Source organism: Sapajus apella, unplaced genomic scaffold (genome assembly GCF_009761245.1).
Source record: "Sapajus apella isolate SASKATOON/1434 unplaced genomic scaffold, GSC_monkey_1.0 scaffold15, whole genome shotgun sequence".
Classification (NCBI taxonomy): Eukaryota; Metazoa; Chordata; class Mammalia; order Primates; family Cebidae; genus Sapajus; species Sapajus apella.
Window position 1 is genome coordinate 18,202,670 of NW_022436955.1, and position 26,312 is coordinate 18,228,981.

The window sequence follows — 26,312 nt, forward strand, 5'->3', positions numbered from 1 at the left end:
AGCTACTCAGGAGGCTGAGGTGGGAGGATCACTTGAGTTCAGGCGATAGAGGCTATCCTCCCACCTCAGCCCTGCAAGTAGCTGCAACCACAGGCATATGCCACCATACCTGGCTTTTTTTTTTTTTTTTTATCAGTAAGTAATGAATGTTTAATAAAGATACAGCTTTTTTTTTATGAACAATTGTAGTAAAAATATCTTTTTGTCTGTTGAAGTCTTGATCTGTCTGCAAATAAGTTTTAACATGAACTTACTCAGTTCTAGCTGCAAGATACTTTGCACGTTACTTCATAACCTAAATGAAGGAAGTGGGAATTAAGGAGGACTTAAGTAGAAAAGAGTTTCCTTTAGGCCATTAATATAATTGTGGCATAGTAAGCTTTTTGGCTAGGGGAATTTCCAAGGTCCTTCCCCAAATTTTATAAACGTTTTTCATCAAATAGAGAATTAATGTCCCACACCTGTAATTCCAGCATTTTGGGAGGCCCTGGAGGGTGGATCACTTGAGCCCAGCCTGGGCAACATAGTGAAACTCCGCCTCCACAAAAAAAATTAGCTGAATGTGGTGGTGCGTACCTGTAGTCCCAGCAACCCAGGAGGCTGAAGTGGGAGGATCACTTGAGCCCAGGAGGTTGAACCTGCCTGTTTTTTAATTTATTTTTGTTTATTTATTTATTTTGAGACAGAGTCTCGCTCTTGTCGGCCAGGCTGGAGAGCAATGGCATAATCTCGGCTCACTGTAACCTCTGCCTCCCAGGTTCAAGTGATTCTCCTGCTTCATCCTCCCAAGCACCTGGGATTATAGGTGTCCACCACCACGCCCAGCATATTTTTTAAATTTTTTGTAGAGATTGGGGGGGGGGGTTCCTTATGTTGCCCAGGCTGGTCTCGAACTCCTGACCTCAGGTGATCCTCCCACCTCAGCCTCCCAAAGTGCTGGGATTATAGGCATGAGCCACCACATCTGACCTATTTTTTATTTTTTGCAGAGATGGGGTCTCTTTACGTTGCCCAGGGTGGTCTCGAACCCCTCAGCTCAAGTGATCCTCCGACCTTTGCCTCTCAAAGTGCTGGGATTACAGGCGTGAGCCACAGCGCCCGCCCAAGGGAGACTCTGCTATCCAGGCTGCACAGCAGTCTCGTCCTCCTTTTGCTAGAAGTAAGAAGACGCTAGGGGCCGGGAAGAACCTTAAATGTCAAATTCTATTTTCTCCTGTCAGATGAGAAAAGTAAATGAGCAGTTCCTTTAAAAATCAGATCACCGTCTTTGGTCCTATTCAAAATAGCTACCTTCAATTAGAAGTAGGTAAAAAATGATTCACCAAAATGTTGTTTAACTATCTCTTTTTTTTTCAAATAATTACTAGAATTTTATTAGCCAAGGAATAGCAGCTGGAGGAGAAATAATAAACAAAAAAAATACATCTTAAGAATCCCTAAGTACACTAAATATTTACAATTGAAGTATCATATTTTAGAAGCCACGGTCCATCAGCTCAGTTAATGTACCGGGTTCTAAAGCCAGGATGCCTTAGGCATACTTGTTGATTAAATTCCTACCCACTGTCCTCGGGCTCAGGGGACCATTTTTCCATCTGACTCTGGTCTCCACATTGGCATCAGGAGAACGCTGCTTGGTGTTTTAAGGCTAACACCTTGAAGGGGAACATCAGCCCTGGAACCAGGGGCTTTTCTCCATGAAAACTTCCATCTTGGTAGCTGAGGTGACAGAGGCGACACACAAAGCACAGCTCTGCACTTCTGCCCACGTCTGCCCTCATCTTCCCACACTGACATCCACGCCAGGCAGCAAACAGAAGAGAAGGCAGAGGCCTGCCAAGAGCTGATGCTGCACATCCTGGGGAACCGTGCTCCTATCTCACTGGGGATGAACCCTGGTTCTGGAGCCTTGCCCCTGGCAGACAGCTTGTCACCAGCATTTATGGGTCCTCTGGGATTTCAGACAACACCCATGGTCTGTAGGGTCAGAATGTGCTTTCAAGCAGGCAGTGGCACCCACACCCCGTGGGACACACCTCCTGGGTCCGAAACCACTCCATCATATGGCTGGTGTGGCCACCGTGTCCGCAGGTCAGGCAGAAATTGGACGATCCGCGCACAGCCACGTGGCAGATGGCACACTGGAACGTGAAGCCTTTGCAGATGGCACACTGTGTGCCACGGACCTCGCTCCGGCAGTGGCTGCAGTACACGCCAAACTCTGGAAATGGGCAGGGACGGGCAAAAACAAGAGGCAGCATGGGTTTAGTTCTGAAAAAGGAAAGAGGGCCTTGTCAGGAAGAATGACGTCTTCCTCTTAAGACTCTAGCAGATTCTCTTAGACCAATGGTTTTCATTTTCTTATTTTTTTGTTTGTCTGTTTTTCCTTTTTGAGACAGAGTTTCACTCTTGTCACCCAGGCTGGACTACAATGGTGCGATCTCGGCTCACTGCAGCCTTCACCACCTGGGTTCAAGTGATTTTCCTGCCTCAGCCTCCCGAGTAGCTGGAATTAAAAGCGCCTGCCACCAGACCTGGCTAATTTTTGTATTTTTAGTAGAGACAAGATTTCACCATGTTGGCCAGGCTGGTCTCAAACCCCCGGCCTCAAGTGATCTGCCTGCCTCGGTCTCCCAAAGTGCTGGGATCACAGGCATGAGTCACCATGCTCAGCCGAAAGCAAATTCTGTACCACAACTTACAAGTCCCTGCCTGACACAACCCTAAGTACTCCACACTGTAATCTGATGCCACTCTTCTCCGCCACTGTACTCCGGCTACACTGTGCTGCCTTCTCACTTGTTCACGATGACAGTCATTTCTCCAGGGCCTGCCCCCTTGGTGTGGGATGCTCTTTTCACCACTGCACAGATGGCTCCATGGTTCCTTTAAACCTTCGGACCTCAGCTCCTTGGAGGCCTTCCCAACACATCTCAATTCCTCTTCTACAATTCTCCCTCCCTGTTCTCCCTGCCCCCACGTCATTTTTGTTTGCTTATTTCACAATTGAAATGATTTCATTCCCTCCTCCCCCCACTCAGCTGTAAGCTCTGTTGCGGGGGGTGGGGGGGGAAGGAATGTGTGGGCACTGTGCCTAAGAGGAGCTGGACACTGGACACATCAAGGAATAAATGAAGAACAAGCCATCCCTCTGATCCATGTTGGAGTACTGTACATAAACTACTTTTACTGCAGTAGAGAATTTCATCCTGTGATGAAATGAAAGCTTGGAATAGATTCAAAATGCCTCAGAAATTTCTGCTTAGAAATGAGAAGCTGAAACTTCATTCTAAGTCTGATGCTGTGGACAAATTAAATGACAGGATCTTTCAGACAGTGACAGGAAGAGAGAGAAATTCACACTCACCGATCCCTTTGTGAGGGTCAGGAGGACAGGAGACAAACTTCAGCACTTCGGCTCGCTTCTCTCTCAGACCCCAACGGTACAAGATTTCCCCATAGCATTTTTTAAAGTCATCAAATTGCTGGGCGTTGGCAGGGTCCAGGAGCCTGGAAAAAGTTAAATAGATTTTCCGTCAGTTACCTGAAGGAAAAACAGGGCCAAGTGCAGTGGTTCATGCCTGTAATCCCAGCACTTTGGAAGGCCAAAGCAGGCAGATCACCTGAGTTTGGAAGTTTGAGACCAGCCTGAACAACATTGAGAAACCCCATCTCTATTAAAAATACAAAATTAGCCGGGTGTGGTAGCACATGCCTGTAATCCCAGCTACTCAGGAGGCTCAGGCAGGAGAATGGCTCAAACCCAGGAGGTAGAGGTTGCGATGAGCTGAGCTTACATCATTGCACTCCAGCCTGGGCAATAAGAGCAAAACTCTGTCTCAAAAAAGAAAGAAAGAAAGAAAGAAAAAACAACCTTGATACTCAATGGCACTTAATATATCCTTCTTAAAGCAGGAGTTCTGGCCACACTCAGTGGCTCATACCCGTCACTCCCAGCACTTTGGGAGGCCCAGCTGGGTGGATCACTTGAGGTCAGGAGTTTGAGACCAGCCTGGGCAACATGGTGAAACCCTGTATCTACTAAAAATACAAAAAATTAACTGGTCATGGTGGTACGTGCCTATAATGCCAGCTATTCAGGAGGCTGAGGCAGAAACATCACTTGAGCCTGGGAGGCGGAGGTTGCAGTGGACCAAGATCACGCCACTGCACTCCAACCTGGCACAAGAGTAAGACTCTGTCTCAAAAAAAAAGCAAGAGTTGTGATTCTAAAGAAACTGGAGTCCTGGCATTGAAGCTCTCACCTGGGAAGGTGGTTACCTTTTATTTTTATCATGCTGATCGCGTTCTCGCTCACGGGGATCACTGTAGGTCAGACTCCCAAAGCGGAGCTCTTCTGGCGAGGATTCTCCCCAAGGGGAAGACAAGTGCTCTGCCTCTCTTCCCGCTGAAGAAAATCGAATGGGAAGGGAAGATGGCAATCAGAGAAGGCATGGAAAATATCTGAAGAGTCTCATAAGATGGCATGTAGCCAGTGGATTTCCCAGAAGAAAAGTAAGCAAGGCTGAATATTCTGAGAAATATAACTAAACAGAACGCTTTCCTACCCTTATCTTTTTGCCCAGGTATTTATTACTAAGAGAACATGATAACTAAGTACACACTGATGCTAAGGCAAATGATGGGGCTGAGCACAGTGGCTCACATCTGGAATCCAGCACTTTGGGAGGCTGAGGTGGGGGCAGATCACCTCAGGTCAGGTGAAACCACGTCTCTACTTTTAAAAGAAAGAAAAACAAAAATTAGCCAGGCATACTGGCACGTGTCTGTAATCCCAGCTACTCAGGAGGCTGTGGTAGGAGGATCGCTTGAACCTGGGAGCCAAGATCACACCACTGCACTCCAGCGTGGGCAACAGAGCAAGACTCCAGCTCAAAAAACTAAAAACTAAAAAACAAATAAAGCAGGCCAGGCGCAGTGGCTCATACCTGTAATCTCAACAGTTTGGGAGGCCGAGGTGGGTGGCCCACCTGAGGTCAGGAGTTCGAGACCAGTCTGGCCAACATGGCAAAATCCCGTCTCTACTAAAAATAACAAAAATTAGTTGGGCGTCGGGGTGGGCAACTGTAATCCCAGCTACTGGGGAGGCTGAGGCAGGAGAATGGTTTGAACTCAAGAGGCAGAGGTTGCAGTGAGCTGAGATCATGCTATTGCACTGCAGCCTGGGCAACAAGAGCAAACCTCCAACTCAAAAAATAAAAAACAAAATAAATAAAGCAAATGGTGGCACAGAGATACAGTAGAATGTTATGTAGTCATTATTTACGACGACTTTTTGAACAATATACGCTCGTGATACAATTAAAAATAGAACACAAAATCACATATATGGGAAAATCACACTTCTGCACACGAAGAATGGATGAAAATGTTCTAGAATGTTAATGGATGATATTCCCAGGTGGGAGAGCAACAATTACGATTTCCTTCTCTAAAACTTTTTGTTTGCTTTTCTTCACTGGGCATGTGCTACTTCTGAAATCAGGAAAATTAAGATCATTCTAAAAAATGTTTTTTTTGTTTTTTTTTCCTCAATCCGGGAAACACAAATACACCTACTCAACAAACAGCTTTATGATCAGCTGGACTCAGGCCCAGCTGCATTTGTCTACACTGAAAGCGGTCATGGGAAGCAGTAGGTGGCAGAGGATCATGGAAAGGGCATGAGAAGAAGGTTAAGGGTCAGGTTTTGGGGTGAACAGTGGTTAGTCCCATTGTCAGTTTCTCAAGGTTACGAGATAACAAGCAATGCAGCAAGGCACAAAGACCTGCAGCAAGTGGCCTGTTCCACATGCAAAGCCAGGCCTCCAGCAAGAGTATCTCTATCACAGTAAATGTAAAGAGAAATGAGAAACAAGAAAAAATAAGAATAAGCATCAACTAAAGGTTACATACACACAACTATCGGAGAACTAAAAAAATCCAGTGTGGGCTAAGATGTTTCCATACAAACCTATGTTCCAGCTGCCCGTGTTGAGCCCTGGGTCTGACATACTGGAGCAGGAACCAGAAGAGGTAAAGCTAGGCTGCAGATGGGAAGAGAAAAACCAACAGCACTAGCATGAGAACATCGTTCCCCATGACAGTTCACATTAAGAAAACATCAGGCTGGGTGTGGCAGCTCATGCCTGTAATCCTAGCACTTTGGGAGGCCAAGGCAAGTGGAACACCTGAGGTCAGGGGTTCAAGACCAGCCTGTCCAACATGCTGAAACCTCATCTCTACAAAAAATACAAAAATATACTAGGAGTGGTGGTGGGCACCTGTAATCCCAGCTACACAGGAGGTTGTGACACAAGAATTGCTTGAACCCAGGAGGCTGAGGCTGCAGTGAGCTGAGATTGCGCCATTGCACTCCAGCCTGGGCGACAGAGTGAGATTCCGTCTCAAAAAAAAAAAAAAAAGAAAAGAAAAGAAAACATCAGACAAAACCAGAAAACAACAAACTTACATATCGACTATGGGATACCACAAGATTAGAAGAACGGTTGGGAAAAGGCCCAAAGGGGTTTGGTATCCCCTGAGGCCGAGACTGGGCTTCGAACACGCTACAGAGCATTGCCAGCGTCTGAACATCCCGGAGCTGGCAATAATGAGCCAACCTGAGGAAAAGGTGAGAGGAAAGAAAACAAGTGAAGAGGAGGGTTTGAGGAAGGAAAAACGATCACAGTCATGGTGGGTTACTGCCACAGGTGTAGGACGGGAGCATTCTTGAATCTGCCTCAAAACCCCCCATCAGGAAATGGGGCTTTCTACAGATCCAGCAGTTTGACCTACTTTTGAGTTTGCCTAGACTTGCTTTGGAATATAAGGCATCAACGTATTACAAATGATCTAAAGGACACATCTGAAAACCTCTGGCTGACATTCAGGCATGGGCTTAAATGTGAACGCAGCTTCTCCAAGAACTAAGTAGACTAACCTGATATCTGAGCAAGGCAAGAGATGTTCCCTCTGTCTCCCCAGCTCCAAAGAAGAATCACGCTGCTTTTGGAGGATTCCCATACACGTCATTTATATAACTTAAAGCTGTATGAAGGAGCTCAGAGGACACTGGACCACCACAGTATGCTAGCAGGCAACAGACCCTGGGGTGCAGTTATGAAGATGAGCTATGAAGTAAGAACAACTGGCCGGGTGTGGTGGCTCACGCCTGTAATCCCAGCAGTTTGGGAGGCTGAGGCAGGTGGATCACCTGAGGTCAAGAGTTCAAGACATGCCTGACCAACATGGAGAAACTACTTTTCTACTAAAAATACAAAATTAGCCAGGTGTGGCGGTGCATGTCTGTGATCCCAGCTACTCGGGAGGCTGAGGCAGGAGAATCGCTTGAACCCAGGAAGCAGAGGCTGCACTGAGTCAATATTGCGCCACTAAACTCCCGTCTGGGCAACAAGAGCAAAACTCTGTCTCCAAAAAAAAAGGTAAGAACAACAGGGAGTGTTTCTACCCTTCATAATCTCCTCTGTCCCTTCAGGAAGATTAATCTAGAATGTGAGAAAGGAATCAAAGGGGATTTGCCTTTGAGAATGAGTAATAGTACTGTCTTCCTATCACTAAATGTCTGGCATTTGTGTTTTCACACTCACTATCGTATTCGAGTTTTACACCAAGTAGGGTGAGCAAACCTGATCATCCCTGTGTTAACGATAAGGAAGCGGAAGCATGAACACGTGTCCCAGGGTGGCCTTGAGTCATAAATAAAACAAACCTCAACCTGAAGGCAGGAGTGGTTCTCTACCCAGGCCCTGGGCCTCCAAGTTATGGAGATTCAAGCAGTTTTATTTGGTGTTAAAATTATTTTGTACAGTATGTCCCAGTTTTCCATGTGTCAGTGCAATGAACTAAACACAAAATCAATGTTTTCTAGAATTGCCTAAAAGGGTGAAAGCATCATGCATAGTCTTTGGCAGACATGAACACCAACACGCCATTCTCCAATCCATTATCGAGGGTGAGACCCTATAGCTCTCAAGAAGAAACTTACCATCTCATGAGCTTGAACACCTGTGTTCAGACTGATGTGATTTATGGACTAAAGCATGAATCTCTAAAGGATACATGCATCTTAGGGGTCTCAAATCTTTGTCATAGATGACAAGTATTGTGTAGTTCTGTGTGCTCTAAGAAGTTTGTTCTGCACAGAAACCATTTCAGCACTTAAAGGAAAGATCCCATTCCTTTCCCTCATTCCTCAAGCCTTTGCACCCTTATCTTAGGTGATGACATCTAAAGTGTTTACAGACTGAAAATGGACATCACTCATTTTTCTCACTTTTAGCTCTCAAAACCTACAGGGACTCCAGCAGCTGCCGCCCGAATGGATGTCGAGCCCAGGGTGTTTCCAAATCTGGGTCAGATTTCGGACCAAGGCAAAGATCTGTAGCTACCGTAGCCAGCGACCAAACCTAGACAGATCAAAGAGAAATACAAACTCAAACTGGGAAGGACAGGAATGGAAACATGAAGCAACCCCACCTGTCCTCCAAATAAAATCCGCTGCCTTGCTACTCTGAGGACAGCAAAAGCTGGAAGCTTATTGAAATGCAGAAGTTTAGGGCCCATTTAGACCTACTGAATCAGCGTTTACATTTTAACCAACTCCTTAGGGGACTTATGTGCACTCTAAGGTTTGAAGAAACACTAGCCTTAAAAACATTTCATTAAGCAACTTCAGAGAAATGACAGTGTAATAATTTCAACGGGTCATCTACTTAGCCACTAACTCGCATGACTTTTTATTTTATTTTTTTGAGACAAGAGTATCACCCTGTCACCCAGGCTGGAGTGCCATGGTATATCACAGCTCACTGTAACCTCTGCCTCTTGGGTTCAAGTGATCCTCCTGCCTCAGCCTCCTAAGTAGGTAGGACTACAGGTGTGAGCCACTGCACCTGACTAATTTTTATATTTTTAGTAGCAATGGAGTTTCACCATTTTGGCCAGGCTGGTCTCAAACTCCTGGCCTCAAGTGATATATCCACCTCAGTCCCCCAAAATGCTTGGATTACAGGTGTGAGCCACCACATCCAGCCTCAAATAACTTTTTGAAATGCTGCTTCAGGCCAGGTACGGTAGCTTATGCCTGTAATCCCAGCACTCTGGGACGCTGAGGTGGGTGGATCACTTGAGGTCAGGAGTTCGAGACCACCCTGGCCAACACGGCGAAACCCCGTCACTATTAAAAATACAAAAATTAACCAGGCGTGGTGGTGCATACCTGTAATTCCAGCTACTTGGGAGGCAGAGACAGGACAATTGCTTGAACCTGGGAGACTGAGGTTGCAGTGAGCCAAGATCACACCACTGCACTCCAGCCTGGGCGATAGAGCCAGACTCTATCTCAAAAAAAAAAAAAAAAAAAAAAAAAAAAAATGCTGCTTCATCAGTAAGTTGGGCTGGCAGGGAGGAAATAAAAAATGTCATAAACAACCCCCACCCCCTCGATATCTTTAAAAATCAAATCCTACTTCTGGAAAACCTTTCTTAGTAGCAGCACATCACTGTATGCGCATTGACTGGAAAACACTATACTAGACTCTGAAACGCTCGAAACAAAGAAGATATGGACTTTGAATCAGGGAATTTACAATCTAAGGAGAAAGAATAAGCAAACAAAGATATTGAGAAACAGGTAGAGAAGCATTAAGCATGACAATCAATTAAAGGTTGGGCATGGTGGCTCACACCTGTAATCCCAGCACTTTGGGAGGCCAAGGCGGGTGGATCGCGAGGTCAAGAGATCAAGACAATCCTGGTCAACATGATGAAACCCCGTCTCTACTAAAAATACAAAAAATTAGCTGGGCATGGTGGCGCGTGCCTGTAATCCCAGCTACTCAGGAGGCTGAGGCAGGAGAATTGCCTGAACCCGGGAGGCGGAGGTTGCGGTGAGCCGAGATCGCGCCATTGCACTCCAGCCTGGGTAAAAAGAGCAAAACTCCGTCTCAAAAAAAAAAAAGAAAGTATTGTGAAAAGGAGAAACTTGAAGTACACGTTCATCTCGGTAATCAATGACCCAGTAAATCAGTACTAGAGGAAGTTAATGACTTTCTAGGATAAGATAAGATGTTTACTACCCTGGCTGACAACTGAGGCGTGTTATTTACTCACTTAGAATCCACATTTCCTGAATGCCTTAACAGAAATAGTGACTCTTGCATTTACTTCTGCAACTCTTTGCAAAATAGTAAGCATATCTTCAACATGAGCAAAAAGAACAAAAAGCCTGGGTGTGGTGGCTCACACCTATAATCCCAACACTTTGGGAGGCCAAGACAGGAGGATCACTTGGGGCCAGGAGTTCAAGACCAGCTTGGGCAACACGGTGAAAAATTCTTTAAGCATGTTCACTGATGTCATTTCTCTGTCCCAGTCAATTGCACCATGTCACAAATGATGATAATTACAAGAACAGCAGCAGCAACTGTACCATGTACATGGGTATCTGATCTACCAGATACATTTATGCAACTTTTCATGCATTATCTTATTTAGTTCTCATAATGACTTCAGAAGTATCGTTTCCATTTTCTAGCCGAGGAACTTGAAGTGCAGAAGGATTTGGCAGCTTGCCTGCCAAGACAACAAAAAAGTGCCAGGGTCCAGACTGATTTCAGCTGGGTCTGTTTGAACACAAGAGTCTTCCCCACTTCACAAGGGCTGGTCTGCCCTTCCCATCTACTCTGCCAGAAAAGTATTCAAAACTTAACATTAAAAAAACCTTAGGGCTGGGCACTATGGCTTATGCTTGTAATCCCAGCACTTTGGGAGGCCAAGACAGGCAGATCACTTGCGGTCAGGAGTTCGGGACGAGCTTGGCCAACATGATGAAACCCAGTCTACTAAAAACATAAAAATCAGAGGTGTGGTGGCACGTGCCTATAATCCCATCTACTCAGGAGGCTGAGGCATGAGAATCGCATGAACCCGAGGCGGAAGTTGCAGTGAGCTGAGACAGCACCACTGCACTCCAGCCTGGACAGACACAGTGAGACTCTGTCTCAAAAAAAAACACCTTAGGAAGTAAATTTTCCTAGAGAATTTTTTTTCTCAGACAGGGACTCACTTTGTCACTCCAGTTGGAGTGGAGCCAGCGTGAACATGCTCACTATAGCCTCGACCTCCTGGTCTCAAGCAATCCTCCCACCACAGCCTCCCAAGCAGTGGGACTACGGGCGTGCACCATCATGCCTGGCTAATCTTTAAAAATTTTGCGTAGAGATGGGTTCTCGCCATGTTGCCCAGGCTGGTCTCGAATTCCTGAAGTCAAACGATTTTTCCACCTCAGCCACCCAAAGTGCTGGGACTACAGGCTTGAGCCATCACACCTGGCCAAGAATATTTTTTCAGAATACGAGCCATGGTCCTGCCTTAGTATTGCATTTATCAGTCTTCTCACCAACCTTATAAAGTTCTCAGTTCTTAAAGTTCTCCACGGACAAACATACGCAGAGAGTGAGAGATACTGGAGTAACTTGCCCAGGTCATTTTGCTAGGAAACCGAGTCGAGCCCAGGCCTCTGCTACCAATGCTGCACTATTTCTGTCACCTCCTGTTGCCTTCTCAGCATTCACAGGACCTAGGTAGCTGGGTCCTTATAGAACAGATTAAATCCATCACTGAATTTCCCCTAAAAGGGTTTCAGGCAGAGACCTGACAGTGTTTAAGAGAAGACAATGGAAATCTTAGTGATTTTTAAATCAGATAAAACATCAGGGAAGGACCTTGTCTTTTTTTTTTTTTTTTTTTGAGAAGGAGTTTCACTCATGTTACCCAGGCTGGAGTGCAATGGCGCGATCTCGGCTCACCGCAACCTCCGCCTCCTGGGTTCAGGCAATTCTCCTGCCTCAGCCTCCTGAGTAGCTGGGATTACAGGCACGCACCACCATGCCCAGCTAATTTTTTGTAGTTTTAGTAGAGACGGGGTTTCACCATGTTGACCAGGATGGTCTCGATCTCTTGACCTCGTGATCCACCCGCCTCGGCCTCCCAAAGTGCTGGGATTACAGGCTTGAGCCACTGCGCCCAGCCAGGACCTTGTCTTTGATTCCTTTGGAGGGTTATCGGGGACAAACAGCCCACAGGAAAACAGCTAGTATTAACAGTTTCCACTGCTCACCCTAATCCTCACACCAAAGAATAGGAGTGAAATAGAGCCAGGCGCAGTGGCTCACGCCCATAATCCCAGCACTTTGGGAGGCTGAGGTGGGCAGATCACTTGAGGTCAGGCGTTCAAGACCTGCCTGGCCAATATGGTGAAACCTGGTATCTACAAAAAACGCAAAAATTAGCCAGGCATGGTGGCATTTGCCAGTAGTTCCAGGTACATGGCAGGCTGAGGTACCAGGATGGCTTAAGCCCAAAAGGTGGAGGTTGCAGTAAGCTGAGATCATGCCACTGCACTCCAGCCTGGGCAACAGACAGATAAACAACAACATAAAAAAAAAAAACTGTGCAATAGAGACAGAAAGTAGGTTCATGGTTGCCTAGGGCTGGGAGGAAGAAGAGAATATGAGGTGACAATTAAGGGTTTCAGAGTTTATTTTGGGGAGCAGAAAAATGTTCTAAAAGTGTGTTTGTGGTGGTGGTTGTGCAATTCTGAATCCACCAAAAACCACTGAATGGTGGCCAGGTGCGGTGGCTCACACCTGTTATCCCAGCACTTTGGGAGGCCAAGGTGGGCAGATCACTTGAGGTCAGGAGTTCAAGACCACCCTGGCCAACATGGTGAAACCCCATCTCTACTAAAAAGTACAAAAGTTAGCCAGCCGTGGTGGCATGCACCTATAATCCCAGCTACTGGGGAGGCTGAGGCAGGAGAATCGCTTGAACCTAGGAGGCAGAGGTTGCAGTGAGCCGAGATCATGCCACTGAACTCCAGCCTAGACGACAGAATGAGACTCCGTCACAAAAAAAACAAACAAAATGGAACCACTGAATGGTATATTTTAAATGGGTAAATTGCATGGTAGGTGGGCTACATCTCAGTTAAGCCATTTAAGAAAATACAGGGATAGTTTGTTATAATACACTGATATGTTGCTGCAAAGATAAAGAAAATTTAAATATTTGAAATGTTAGATCCTATTTTAAAACTGAACATCTCTATCTAAAGGAACACTTTGGTAAATATTGTGTAAACTAGAGCATTTTCAAAAAAAAAAAAAAAAGAATTGAGGGTTCAAATGGCAAAGAAATAGACACCCAAGTTTAGCTACATAGCACTCACCATGACACTGGAATAGAAAAGAGATATATAATTTAAAAAAATATCAATGGATGCTTTAGGACCTTCCCAACTAAGTACTACGAAGAAAAATTTCCAGCATTTGGAAAGCCACTCTAACCCTACAGACTGGCAAAGAAAATGGAAAAGGAATTCCAAAACAAGACACACTTTGAAAATGTCATTTAACGCCAATGACCAAGTAAAAACAATGTGCTCCTGAGGAAAAATCCAAATCTCCACCAAAAGGGACGTACAGTACCTGGACCAGATCCTTTCTTCCAACAAGCAAGGCAGAAGCAGCGTTCTTCTGACATGTTTCCTGAATGTCATTCACATTCAATCTGAAATTTTTATAAAAGAATTGAAAGGTTTCTTTCTAGTGTAGCTTCCTAAACAAAGACTCCCAGTTTAACCAACGGATGAGAAACCACCTCTTTGGCTGCCACTCAAAATGTTTTATTCTGTGTTGGCCTTGAAGCCCCTTCCTATCTGACTTCGAGGAAAAGCTTAACTAGACCTAATGCTAAAACAGCTTCCCCGCGTTCCAGCCCAGGGAAGGTGAAATTGCTCAGCTCTTTAAAGTCAGGAGGAGGCCATAATCAAATACCAATTTACAAACCAGCTTTTCTGTGGAGTTCCAAGCCTTGAGGGCTGAATAAAAATGAACTGAAAGACGTGCAGCATTGACTATGGTCCCTAACAGAAAGAGTGGTGTGCTATGTATACACGACAGAGGAAACACTTTCTGTTATAAGTTCAACTTTAGGAAGAGGCAGGGCTGCTGCAGGCGGCCTCTGCATGCTGATTACTCACCTCTCACTTCCATCCAAACAAAAGTAGCTCTGCTTTGTGTAACAGCTCTGTTAAAACACATGAGCTCCACGTTGTAAAGTAGCATGTCTTCTACAATACTCCACCCCCTCTGAATGTGGGTGACACCAGTGAATTTTGATGGCATATCACTTCTGTGATTATGCTATTAAGCAATTGACTTTGAAGTCACCTACAGAGAGACTGTCCTAGGTGGGGTTGACCTCATCAGGCAAAGCCTTAGAGGGAACGTGAAGCATTAATAATTTCATTTTGAGCCATTCCTAGTGGTCTCAAGATGAAATTTACAGATGAGTTCTACAGCTGCAAGGGTCTGAATTCTGCTAACAACCTGAACAAGCTTGGAAGAGGATCCTGTGCATTGGATGAAATCACTGCCTGGCCAACACCATGATTTCAGCTTGCTGAGACCCTGAGCAAGGACACGGATAAGCTGTGCCCAGACTAGAGACCCACAAAAACTGACAGATAATAAATGAATGTTGTTGGAAGCTGCTAAGTTTGTGGGAATTTGTACAAAGCAACAGAAAGCTAATACGTCGGGCTTCTCCTAAAACTGCTTTTGAAGAAAGGATTCCCACACTCAAAAAAAAAAAAAAAAAAAAAAATTGGCTAATCCTGGCTAAGTGATAGGCACAGCATACTTGAAATTTTGTACCTACATGTACAGTTCTCCCAGTGATTTGTGAACAGGCAGGAGGCAGGCAACATCCTGGATGATGACTTTCCCAGCAGCCTTGATCTGTCGATTGCTAGAGTCCGATCCCTCACGCTTACTTTTCCATCGCCTTGATTTCTAGGGGTAGATGACAAGATGTAACTAATGGGGACTTTGACAAGCAGAAAACAACAATTGCAGAGAGCTCATCATATTGGGGTCATTGGTAATTTGCACTCTTAAAAAATTACATCATGCCCACAATTATAGGAATCAGCATCTGTAGGAAATAAAAGGATGAGCTCTTGATTCAAAAATCCTAACAGGAAAATAAGCACGCACTGCAGGGCTAGATACATTTTGCAGGTGTGCTCAAAAACAGCTATCAGGAAGCCAGGATTAATACATTAATTAATGAATTTTAAAAACAGCAAGTGAATAAGTTAGTAAAGGCCACAAAAATGTGGGAGAACAATTTTTAGATTGAATTCAGTCCTACGTTCAAAATTCCTGCCTGAAACTAATCAAGGATTTTTTTTTTTAAGGCAGTTTCAACAGCATTTGTTGAAAATTTAATTCAGACATAGCAGTGTGGGCTCTGCAAACCTTAATCTATAGTAGGAAGACAGAGGCACTTTGCAGCTTGAGGAGAATTACCCCGTTTTTCTGGCAGACTTGAATTATTTCTAAAAGTGATAATTCTCCATGTCAAAAATACCTGATTCCAGGGGCTTGGGTAATGGACAGAGAAGATGGTGAGCAAGTATCCCATTTCCCCAGGCTTACCTATGAGTGGCTATATATGGGAGAAGCCTGTATGTGTGAAATGAGAGATGCTCTGAAAAACGAGAATTATTAGAGCACAGCCCTATCTGGTATCTTTAAAATGACAACAAGCCAAAGGAGCAGTATTCTATTTTGTTGCCAGAAGCTAAACGGGGGTCACCAAAGTGATTCTGCTAAGGAAGGAGTGACATATTTATTAACAAAAAAGGCAAAAGGAGCTAGCAAAAAGGGCTTACAATTTGGAATCAGAAAACCAAGATTAACAGGTCTTACTACCACAAGTACTGGCTCAACAGAACCCAGGGGAAGTTTTTATTTGTTGTGAGTTTAGTCTAAGGAATGTCACTCTTTGTTCACTCACTGACAATTTACGGCCAATCATGACCTCTGTTGTTCCAATCTCACAAGGTTAATGAGCATATGATGAAGAGGTAGGGGTGTAAATTATATAAACTGAAAAGGGTACTCTAGAAACATATAACTAGTATGAATGTATATAAGCTCTCAGGAATTTACATTGGATCATCATCTAGATTACCCACAAATAAATTCATTTTCTGCAAGTAATTTCTTTTTTTTTTTTTTTTTTGAGACAGAGTCTCGCTCTGTCACCAGGCTGGAGTGTAGTGGTGCGCTCTCAGCTCACTGCAACCTCTGTCTCCCAGGTTCAAGCGATTCTCTTGCCTCAGCCTCCCGAGTAGCTGGGACTACAGGCACCTGCCACCACACCCAGCTAATTTTTGTATTTTTATTAGAGAAGGAGTTTCACCATGTTGGCCAGGATGGTCTAGATCTCTTGACCTTATGATCTGCCTGCCTCGGCCTCCCACAGTGCTGGGAATACAGGCGTGAGCCACTGCGCCCAGCCTGCAAGTGATTTTTATATAATCACTCTTTATTAAATTACTCTTGGTCTAAAGTCAGGGGTCTCTGACCACGGATATCCCATTTAGTCCCCAAAGTTGTCCAATGCATATAACTTCCTATAGGATTATTATGCATTTTGGAACCTATTAAATTCAGGACATGCGGACTTAGTTCAGGGCAGGTAAATGAAGTTTAGCTGAAGTATCTGTGAATTGTTTATTGTCATTTGTAAATGCATGTTATACTATCAGTTTGGAACCTTAATCCATTTGATCTTTTCTTTCTTTTTTCTTTTGAGACAGAGTCTCACTCTGTCGCTGAGGCTGGAGTGCAGTGGAACACGATCTCAGCTCACTGCAACCTCCACCTCCTGGGTTCAAGGGGGTCTCCTGCCTCAGCCTCCCAAGTAACTGGGATTACAGGCATGTGCCACCATGCCTGGCTAATTATTGCATTTTTAGTAGAGATGGGACGTCACCATATTGGCCAGGCTGGTCTTGAACTCCTGGCCGCAAGCCTCAGCCTCCCAAAATGCTAGGATTATAGGTGTGAGCCACCGCACCTGGCCCCATTTGATCTTAAGAAACAGTTCATTGACTATTTGCCATGAATGCATACCCAAGTCCTTATTCAGCAATACAAGGGGAACCTTTATCAATTATTATGGGGTAGTCCTTTCATTCCTATTTGCCCTGGTTTTCTAAAGAATTATGTGCATATTCACAAAAGTGCTATCCTTTTAGCCACAAACATCCTGACATGTGTGTAAGTAAGGGGAGGCTTGTTAAAGAGCAAACAACCTGTCAGAATGGGCTGGAGCCAGGCAGTGTTACTGACCTAAGACAGACGTAGTCACATGTGCACTAAATACTATGACAAGGCCTGTTTTAGGGAGGGTCATTTAGCCTAAGTCTACCCTGCAGTGACAGTGAACTGCACAAGGAGCTTAACTAGAACAGAGAAGGTACAAATATACAAGCTCATTCACTGTGATTTTCATTCGGGTTTCCAGGAGTTTATAAAGCCCAGGAAACAACACACCCACAGGTCGCACATAATTGGTCATTTCAAGTGAGACTCAGAGTATTGCATTAAAAAAACACAATCTATGCCGAAAAGATTCCACATAGAGCGGAATATGATCCATCTAATTTGGTCTTCTGGGTAGGGTGGATGGCTTCTAAAACACTGATTCAGGCAGTCACTCTGGCTCTTTATTCCAAAAAGAAAAAATGAGAAGCACTTAAACAACTGAACAACTCACTTTGCTCCATTTAACTACACAACTGAAATGAAGGCCTCAAAGAAGGATGAGGTCTACTAGCTTTTGAAACACAAATAACCACGGGCCAGGCATGCACGGTGGCTCACGCCTGTAATCCTATACTTTGGGAGGCCAAGACAGGCAGGTCACTTGAGGCCAAGAGTTTGAGACCAGCCTGGCCCACAAATTAAAACCCTGTGGTCCCAGCTATTCGGGAGGCTGAGGCAGGAGAACTGCTTGAACTCGGGAGGCAGAGGTTGCAGTGAGCTGAGATAGCGCCACTGCACTCCACAGTGGGCGACAGAGCGAGACCCTGCCTCAGAAAAAAAAAAGTCACAATTTCCTGACCTTTAAAACAAATTTAATAAAAGCATATTATTAATTATGTTAAGATCCATATGCCCAAAGCAGCTCATCTGCAAAACAGCTCATCTGCTCATTTGAAATTGACAAATGACACAAGTCCAAGTGTACCAATGTTTGATTGAAGACTTAGAGTATCCACTCCTGCTCCTGGATTGCTCACTCTGTGCTAGCATAAGCCTCACTTACGACAGCTCTGTGACAAGGGATACTCCCTCCATTTTACAAATAAGGACATGAGACTTCCTTTAGATCACAGCCATAATTGCTGAGATTTGAACACAGGCCTGTCAGGCTGCTAAGCCCATTCTCATTAACTTGATTTTCAGCACATAATTCTAGATTAAAAAATAATAAATAGGCCGAGTGCAGTGGCTCACACCTGTAATCCCAGCGCTTTGGGAGGCTGAGGCAGGTGGATCGCCTGAGGTCAGGAGTTTGAGACCAGTCTGGCCAACATAGTGCAACCCCATCTCTATTTAAAATATAAAAAATTAGCCAGGCATAATGGCAGGCACCTGTAATCCCAGCTGCTCAGGAGGCTGAGGCAGGAGAATCACTTGAACCCAGCAGGTGGAGGCTGTGGTCAGCCAAGATAGTGCCATTGCATTCCAGCCTGGGCAACAAGAGTGAGACTCTGTCTCAAAAATAACAATAATAAAAAATAATATATCCCGAACTCCCGGTTAATATGTAAATCACTTGGTCTAGTATATAATTTTAGATTAAAAGTAATAAATAATAAATCCTGAGCTCCCTGTTAATATGGAAATCTTTTGGCCCATTTTTTAATGGATCCATTTCTGTATGAAGGAGATTAGCACTGGATTCCAGTGATGCCTGTCCAGCTCCACCCTTCTACGATGACTCACTTCTTTAGTCACTTTCTGTCAGCATCATGACTATGTTCTGCTCAGCCTAAGTGTCTACTGAAGATCTGCAGAGGCTGCAGCTCCTGCAGCTATACGGCTTCATAGGAGGGCAGGCCAGATTTCAACCAAGATGCTGCATTTCAGGCCGGGCACCTAACACTGTTTAGGCTCCTTTTGGGATTTGTTAGGATTAAGCACAATGAGACAGAAGAAAACTAAGAGTCCGAAGAGGTGTCTTAAGGACTTTTCCCCCATTTGCAGCTCTGGGTTACAAAGATCAGTGGAAACAAACCTACGTGACCCACCAATACTTAATGAAAATATAGAGGGTGTTCTTTGCAACTTTTTGCAATGACCCTTCATTGAATTATGAAAATCACAGTCTATTTGTTGGGACTTCTTGAGACACCAGGCTTCTATGTATTTCTGTTTGATCCGTACTGGATAAATACGAGGTGCTTTATGAAACCTCTCTCAGCTGCCTGTAAGCTTGCCATAGAAGGAGGTTCCCTAGCAGGGGATCACCCTAATTAGACCTGCTACCAGGAGCCAAACTGTAAAACCAATTATGGGACAGTGCTGTACATCTTTTAAATCTAGCAAGAAGTAACTGCGAAACACTGTCAAAAATCTTTAAGGGGCTGCAAAATACTGTCACTGCCTTTTTTTTTTTTAAATGTGTTGGTTAGTGGTTTTTAAACATAAATATCTCCCCTTCAGGCTTCAGGGGTTAGTTGGTAATCTTGCCTATTGGCCAATTACTCTGGTAATTCTCATGTAACAAGGCTGTCTAAATGGAGAGGCTAAATCTCAAATCAGAATAGCTACTAGCTGGGGTCTTAGGCCCCTGCTGCTACCTAATGAGTAGATGGACACCTTTTCAGGGTATTTTCCCCAGTGCCCTGGCAATAAGAACCACTCGTTCCATCCACACCTCTCCTAAGCAATTTTCCTCCTAGTATCTTGCTGGCAATTTTAGGAATCTCTCTTGTCTGTACAACTGACAGGTAATAACATACAGATTTCTTTTAGGATCCTCTGGTTCCAGAGCATACTGACATGTGCAGCTAAGGTGTGGTTAATCTTTCTGCGTTGGGGAAGGGCACCATGGCCTAAAAGCCCCTGAACCTCCTGCATCGCTCCAGTACCACTGTCATGGGCTTAAAAATGGGTACTTCTCTATGCAGTCAAGTTAACACCTCTGGGAGGCAAAGGACTTGATCTGTTCAATGCTCCATCAATAGCAAATGTTCTGTCCCTACAAATTTCATGAGAAGAAATTGAGGGAAGAGAGACAAAGTGAGACAGACAAATTATTACATGATGAGCACCAGGCTGCCCCTCTGAACAAACCAAGAAGGTGTTCATGGAGTTATGGCAAAGAGGACAAGGAAGAAAGGAGTGGGGTGGGGGTTGGGGGGCAGGAGGGAGGCATTGGTGCAAATAGCACTGAATGACAACCAATAGCCAGCTTGAGACTGTACCACCAGTGTTACTGCTACAATCAGAGGCAACATTGATGCCAATAAATGGGTTGAATGTAAGAACAGCCCAAGAATAAGCCACCAACTGCTTCGTAGAAACCCCATTAGCAATGCATAATCTGCAGTGTGGGCAGGGAGCCTAAATGAGTCCCTATTGCAATAGCAGCGGGAGCAGGGACTTCTGGACAATCAGTGGGAATTCGGCAGTCGGGTTGGCTGGGGCAGGCTTTTGGAAGGTGGCCCCATTGGAGGCTCCACCTACAAGCTGTTGGCAGCAGTGGTACTTGCTAATTGGGTCTTCTGATTCCAACTGGTTTTCCACAACAAGGCTATAAGACGATTCCCCTGAAAATTCTTTATACCAAATGAAATTTATACAAAGCCTCAAGGCTGCCATGCACAGCATGAGGTCACCTTGGCACTACTGAAACATGAAGGGGATGGGAGAGGAAGACAGAAGAGGGGAAATGGCCAACAGAAGTGAGTAAGAAAGAAAGAAAAGGAAGAGAGGATGTCCACAGCAGAGGTTTTACAGTCTACACAAAATAGTGATGGTAAGGAAAAAATTTGTTCCAGAAACTTCCCAAAGGATAAAAACTAGATACCGTGTTATGCCAATGAAGCAGGTGGGCACCTCCCTCTGTGAACTAGACCATGACTATAAAAGCAGAGACAAAACAGTGTAAGCCTCTTATATCTTCCTCTGCTGCCCCCATGCCAAAGGTGGGCTTTTGAAAGCTCCAAAAAATTACACAAATGCTCCAAGTGAAATTGGGTGAGCTAACGGCTTACAATTAGGGTTCTTTCCAAGAAATGCAGTATTAAGTTTCCTTTGCAAAAAGAATCCATTCAGGATTGCTGACAATGTTAGCCACTTGAAACTGTGTGACTGGACAAGGAGGCAGCCCTGGGTGCCTGAACTTCCCCAAGCAAAAATTGACTGTTGCTGGTCCTGAAAACAGCTAGCCTGTCATTTCAGGTTCCTCAAAGCCAGGCAGGTGGCATTTTATTCTTGGGCCTTGGGTAGAGACAGGATTAGTTAAGGAGAGCATTTGCACAGCGCACAGTACCGGGAAGTCGTTAATTGCTTGTATGGACCAACGCCGCCGGGCAGAGCGAGGAGACATCTGTGCATGAAAACGTTACACCCAGGAGGAGGGAAGAAAAACACCAAGAAAATTAAAAGGGAAAAATATAGAATAAAGTGAAAGCTTCCTATACATCCGATGGATTCAAATGTACCATAATACACTGTAAAGTCGGGATTGAAATGACTAAAAAATATGGACCTAAGCACAGCAGTATTCAGATTCCCTCACCTCCCTCCCACCCAACACACTCCAAACACAGCTTCAATTTCATTGTTCTTTCAGTCACATTTCAAGGTATATGGAGGCTGACATTAACATAATTCTGACAAAGGAACTACAAATAGGTTTGAGTAACACTAATACGCACTAAGATCACTGTGCAAGCGGAGAAACAGGCAGAAGCCTGTTTTCCCTTGTAGTAGGTAAGGAGAACAGCACATTCTCATTCCTAAAAGGAAGACGTTCTTGAATAGGCTCAATACCAAATGTTTTCTGGTATGTGGTGGGGGCAATGAGGGGATTGGGTGTCTTGACGTTGGGCCTGCAGGACTATCTTCAGAGTGATGCCATGGGCTGTGGGAGCCCTGGAAAAACGAGGGGACGCAAGGGGCTACTGCTGAGGAGGGACCTTCCTGAAAGCACGCTTGCTAACAATATGAGTATCTGTTTATGGAGATCAGAAATTATTCTATTAACCTAAAGATGATTCTAGTTATTTACATCAGAGCTATTTTAGTAACATAAACTAAAGCAAGGGTGGGAGTTTGCAAAAAGGTTTAAATGTATGCAAGGCAATACCTAATGCTTATCCTAAGTTCTGTGCCTTCTGATTTATCCTAGGAATGAACATTTTATCAGCACTAAGAGTTGGTCCACTTGTCAAATGAACGTTAGCAATTTGATGGTTTTTTTAGGCACCTCACATTTTTAAATTTTTAGGAGCAAACCTTGGAATTCCATCTAGAGAATATTTGGGCGAATATAACAATATAACCTAAGTGGGGCAGGTAAAAACACACAAAGCCATGAGAGAAACAAACAATAATCTCTAAATGGCTCTATAAAGATGTTTTGATATCTCAAAAATATACTATACTGGGCTGGCAGCAGTGGCACACACCTGTAATCTTAGCACTTTGGGAGGCCGAGGCGGCTGGATCACCTGAGGTCAGATGTTCGAGACCAGTTTGGCCAACATGGTGAAACCCCATCTCTATCAAAAATAGAAAAAATTAGCTGGGTGTTGGTGGGGAGGGGGCTGTAATCCCAGCTACACGGAAGGCTGCGGCAGGACAATCTCTTGAACCCGGGAGGTAGAGGTTGCAGTAAGCCAAGATCACACCACTGCACGCCAGCCTGGGCAACAAGGGCAAAACTCTGTGTCAAAAAAACCAACAATACTGGCTGGGTGAGGCGGCTCATGCCAATAATCCCAGCACTTTAGGAGGCTGAGCTGGGAGACTTGCTAGAGCCCAGGAGCTTGACACCAGCCTGGGCTACATAGCCAGACCTCACCTCTACAAAAAAAACAGACCAAAAAAAAACCCCCAAAACTAAAAAAAACCTCACAATACTTCCCTCATTGCTATGTCTTATTCTCACTTATTTAAAGCTCTCAAGGGCAGAGATCTAAAAGGGAATAAAAACATGTAGGAGAAAAATTTGGGCTAAAAATGAAGACCTAAACACAGAGAAATCCAGCATGGGCAACATACTGGGAACCCGGCTCTACAAAAATACTTGTTTTTAATTAACTGGGCGATGTGGTGTACTCCTGTAGTTCCAACTACTCAGGAGGCTGAGGAGGGGGATCATTTGAGCCCAGGAGACTGAGGTTGCAGTAAACATGTTCACACCACTGCACTCCAGCCTGGGCAACAGGGAAAGGCCCCATCTCTTATTAGGAAAAAAAAAAAAATCCAAAACCTAAAAACACAAACAGGAAGTTAGTAGATTGGAATCATTTCAGTAAAAAAAGCAACAAAAGTGACATCATTTGACATGTGAAACTAGACAGCTGGGGATTAGAAAATGCACCCCAAGAGGTATCAACCTCTGTAAGGAAGGCAAGGTAGCTCACATAATATATCACAGCTGGCCGGGCACAGTGGCTCAAGCCTGTAATTCCAGCACTTTGGGAGGCTGAGGCGGGCGGATCTCGAGGTCAGGAGTTCAAGACCAGCCTGATCAACACAGTAAAACCCTGTCTCTACTAAAAAATACAAAAATTAGCAGGCATGGTAGCAGGCGCCTGTAATCCCAGCTATTCGAGAGGCTTAGGCAGGAGAATCACTTGAACTCAGGAGGCTGAAGGTTGCAGTGAGTCCAGATTGTGCCACTGCACTCCAGCCTGGGCAACAGAGCAAGACTCTGGCTCAAAAAAAAAAAAAAAAAAAAGATATCATGGCCATATTCCACTTATGTAATTCCCACCTTGACCCCTACACAAATGCGATGGACATGAAAAAACTTCAAGGAGAGAGAAATTTATATCAAATTCATCACAAAAGGACTGACTACTCATTTTTATCTTGTTAGTCTATTAAGTTGAACCACATGAATCTTTGTTTAGGTCAAAAATGGTCAAATATCAGCAATTTCGTATGAGTTAAGCTAATATGCCGAGGTTTCTGAGGTTTTTTAAATGTTCTATTTCTTGACCTGTGTGATTATTAATTCACTGATTTGTGAACTTTTCTTTATGTGGTATCCATCAATATAAGAGTTTCACATAATTATAATCAAAGCATCACCCCGTTTTATTTGGTCGTTATTTGAAATAAAACATAAAAGGCCACTTACTGTGTCTGTTAGGGGGCTTGAACAGCCCACTTTCTCTGCAGAACAGTGCAGTGGGAACCACCCCGAACTAAAATATCACAACTCTTCCTCCACTCCCCTGCAGATCCTATCTGATGAGAGAATTATCCACATACTCTTGGTTCCTCTTTATAATTATGGTGTTTGTAGTTTAAAAAAAAAAAAAAAAACGGCCATACCATGAAAAACATGAACACAGGCTTAAAAAGAGGCCTCATCTTGGAAATGGAGTTATTTTGATTAGAGTGGGATTTACACACCTCCACAAAGCCAAAATTAGTCTATTCTGCCCAATCTGAACCCAAATATGGGTGGCACATGACATGAATCAAAGAGGAATTCAGAACTGCCTCTTGGACTGAAAGCTCTCCTTGATCTCTGGGCCTGACACTCAAGAAAATCCCCACATTTACCCATCCGTGAACCATGAACATGGCTTTCATCTCAACAAAAAGTCTTAGTTCCAACCTGTTTATCAAATCATCTGTCTAATTACCTGGGAGCATGTGGAAAAAAAGAACTAACAATTTTGCATGGAAAGGACTTGCAGATGATATAGATTAGTAATCGGGTGTTCCAGGGAGGTCTGTAATAGCCAAGTGGGCAGAATTCCATCAGAGATGTGAGGAAGGGGACTATAGGAAAGTGTCCCGAAAAGCCAAAAAAAATAAATAAATAAATAAATCATTTTCCCTATTTGACTAAATGGTTTTGCTCAAGACTGGTTTGGTCTCAAACATCAGTTGCTGCCACTCATTTTAGTTACATACAACCCTAAAATAAAGTCAGAGATAGTCAACTATCAGTGTAAACTTATAAAGTTAGACATTCTACTGAAATTGAACTGGAGACACTACTAATACTTCCTAGAAATGGGTGTCTGGTCTAAAATAATCCAATTTTTAAAAAACAAGTATCAATTACAATCCATTATTTCTCATGGAGCGAGAGATAACAACAAAGAATTCCTAAGTTTGTGCAGTGCTCAGTGGTAACTCTGTTTAAAACATGTCAGCTAAAAGTCTGTTTAAGCCAGACTTGCAATCTGTCAACACAGAAAGCTTTCTTGGGATCATTCCTGTGCTCTGCCAACATTCTCTACACTGTTGGCACCAAAGGTTTCTGACAGCTTAATGATAACTACTTTAGGGACAATGAGTTCTTTGAGAAACTAGGCACATAAGGACAAGCTCAGGTAATTTTTGTCTCATCTGGTCCACTCAAATGGGTATTTCCATGTAGGCTTAGTGAAAAAAAGAACAACAACAAAAAAAACCAATCCAATCTTTTAGACATCAACTTTAAGACTTCTTGGCCGGGCGCGGTGGCTCAACCCTGTAATCCCAGCACTTTGGGAGGCCAAGGCGGGTGGATCACGAGGTCAAGAGATCAAGATCATCCTGGTCAACATGGTGAAACCCCGTCTCTACTAAAAATACAAAAAATTAGCTGGGCATGGTGGTACGTGCCTGTAATCCTAGCTACTCAGGAGGTTGAGGCAGGAGAATTGCCTGAGCCCAGGAGACGGAGGTTGCGGTGAGCCGAGATTGCACCATTGCACTCCAGCCTGGGTAACAAGAGCAAAACTCCATCTCAAAAAAAAAAAAAAGAAAAAAAAAAAAAAGACTTCTTACAACTATGAAGTCCCAAATACATTAAGATTCCAAAACTTCAGAGGCATCCCTTAATTTCCTGACAAACGTCAGAAAACCATGGAAGATGTGAAGCTAAGGTATTCTACCCTGAAATAATGGGAACCAACTCAGTGAATGGAGATTGCGAGAACAGGGTCAAATGGGCAGTAAAGACTATGGGCCATAAGAACCACGCACCCCTCCATACATACGCAATTTACAGCAGTTAAAACCAAGTAAAAGGAGCAAGGCAATGACCTTCTTGAACAAGCTGATTATGAAAGTGGAAGACTACAGGGGGTTTACTAATCTAGCTGCTGGGCCAGGCAGGAGATGATGAACAAGAATCCAGGAGACGGGGTAAGAATCAAAGGCCTTGGCTCTAGCACT

At 44.1% G+C, this 26,312-nt stretch overlaps 1 protein-coding gene and 1 long non-coding RNA gene across 10 annotated transcripts in view; both read right to left on the bottom strand.

Moving 5' to 3' along the window:
- Nucleotides 1–1,327: 1,327 nt before the first annotated feature.
- The window catches only part of WDR59 (WD repeat domain 59), a 107,782-nt gene continuing 82,797 nt past the window's right edge, over nt 1,328–26,312 (bottom strand). For 7 of the 9 annotated variants that reach the window (XM_032284445.1, XM_032284452.1, XM_032284451.1 and 4 more), the window contains 9 exons: nt 21,448–21,504; nt 14,746–14,879; nt 13,512–13,593; nt 8,317–8,429; nt 6,473–6,623; nt 5,975–6,047; nt 4,282–4,408; nt 3,368–3,510; nt 1,328–2,221 (listed from right to left, as the gene is read on the bottom strand). In XM_032284445.1, the coding sequence (XP_032140336.1) occupies nt 1,986–2,221; nt 3,368–3,510; nt 4,282–4,408; nt 5,975–6,047; nt 6,473–6,623; nt 8,317–8,429; nt 13,512–13,593; nt 14,746–14,879; nt 21,448–21,504 (1,116 nt within the window). In that variant the 3' untranslated portion in view covers nt 1,328–1,985. The remainder of the gene's footprint in view (nt 2,222–3,367; nt 3,511–4,281; nt 4,409–5,974; nt 6,048–6,472; nt 6,624–8,316; nt 8,430–13,511; nt 13,594–14,745; nt 14,880–21,447; nt 21,505–26,312) is intronic. The other 2 variants (XM_032284444.1, XM_032284446.1) reach the window with 2 other exon arrangements.
- On the bottom strand, nt 24,111–26,309 carry LOC116555628. The gene is made up of 2 exons (XR_004270607.1): nt 25,916–26,309; nt 24,111–25,598 (listed from the first exon to the last, which is right to left on the bottom strand). It is a non-coding gene; the product is annotated as an uncharacterized LOC116555628 (long non-coding RNA).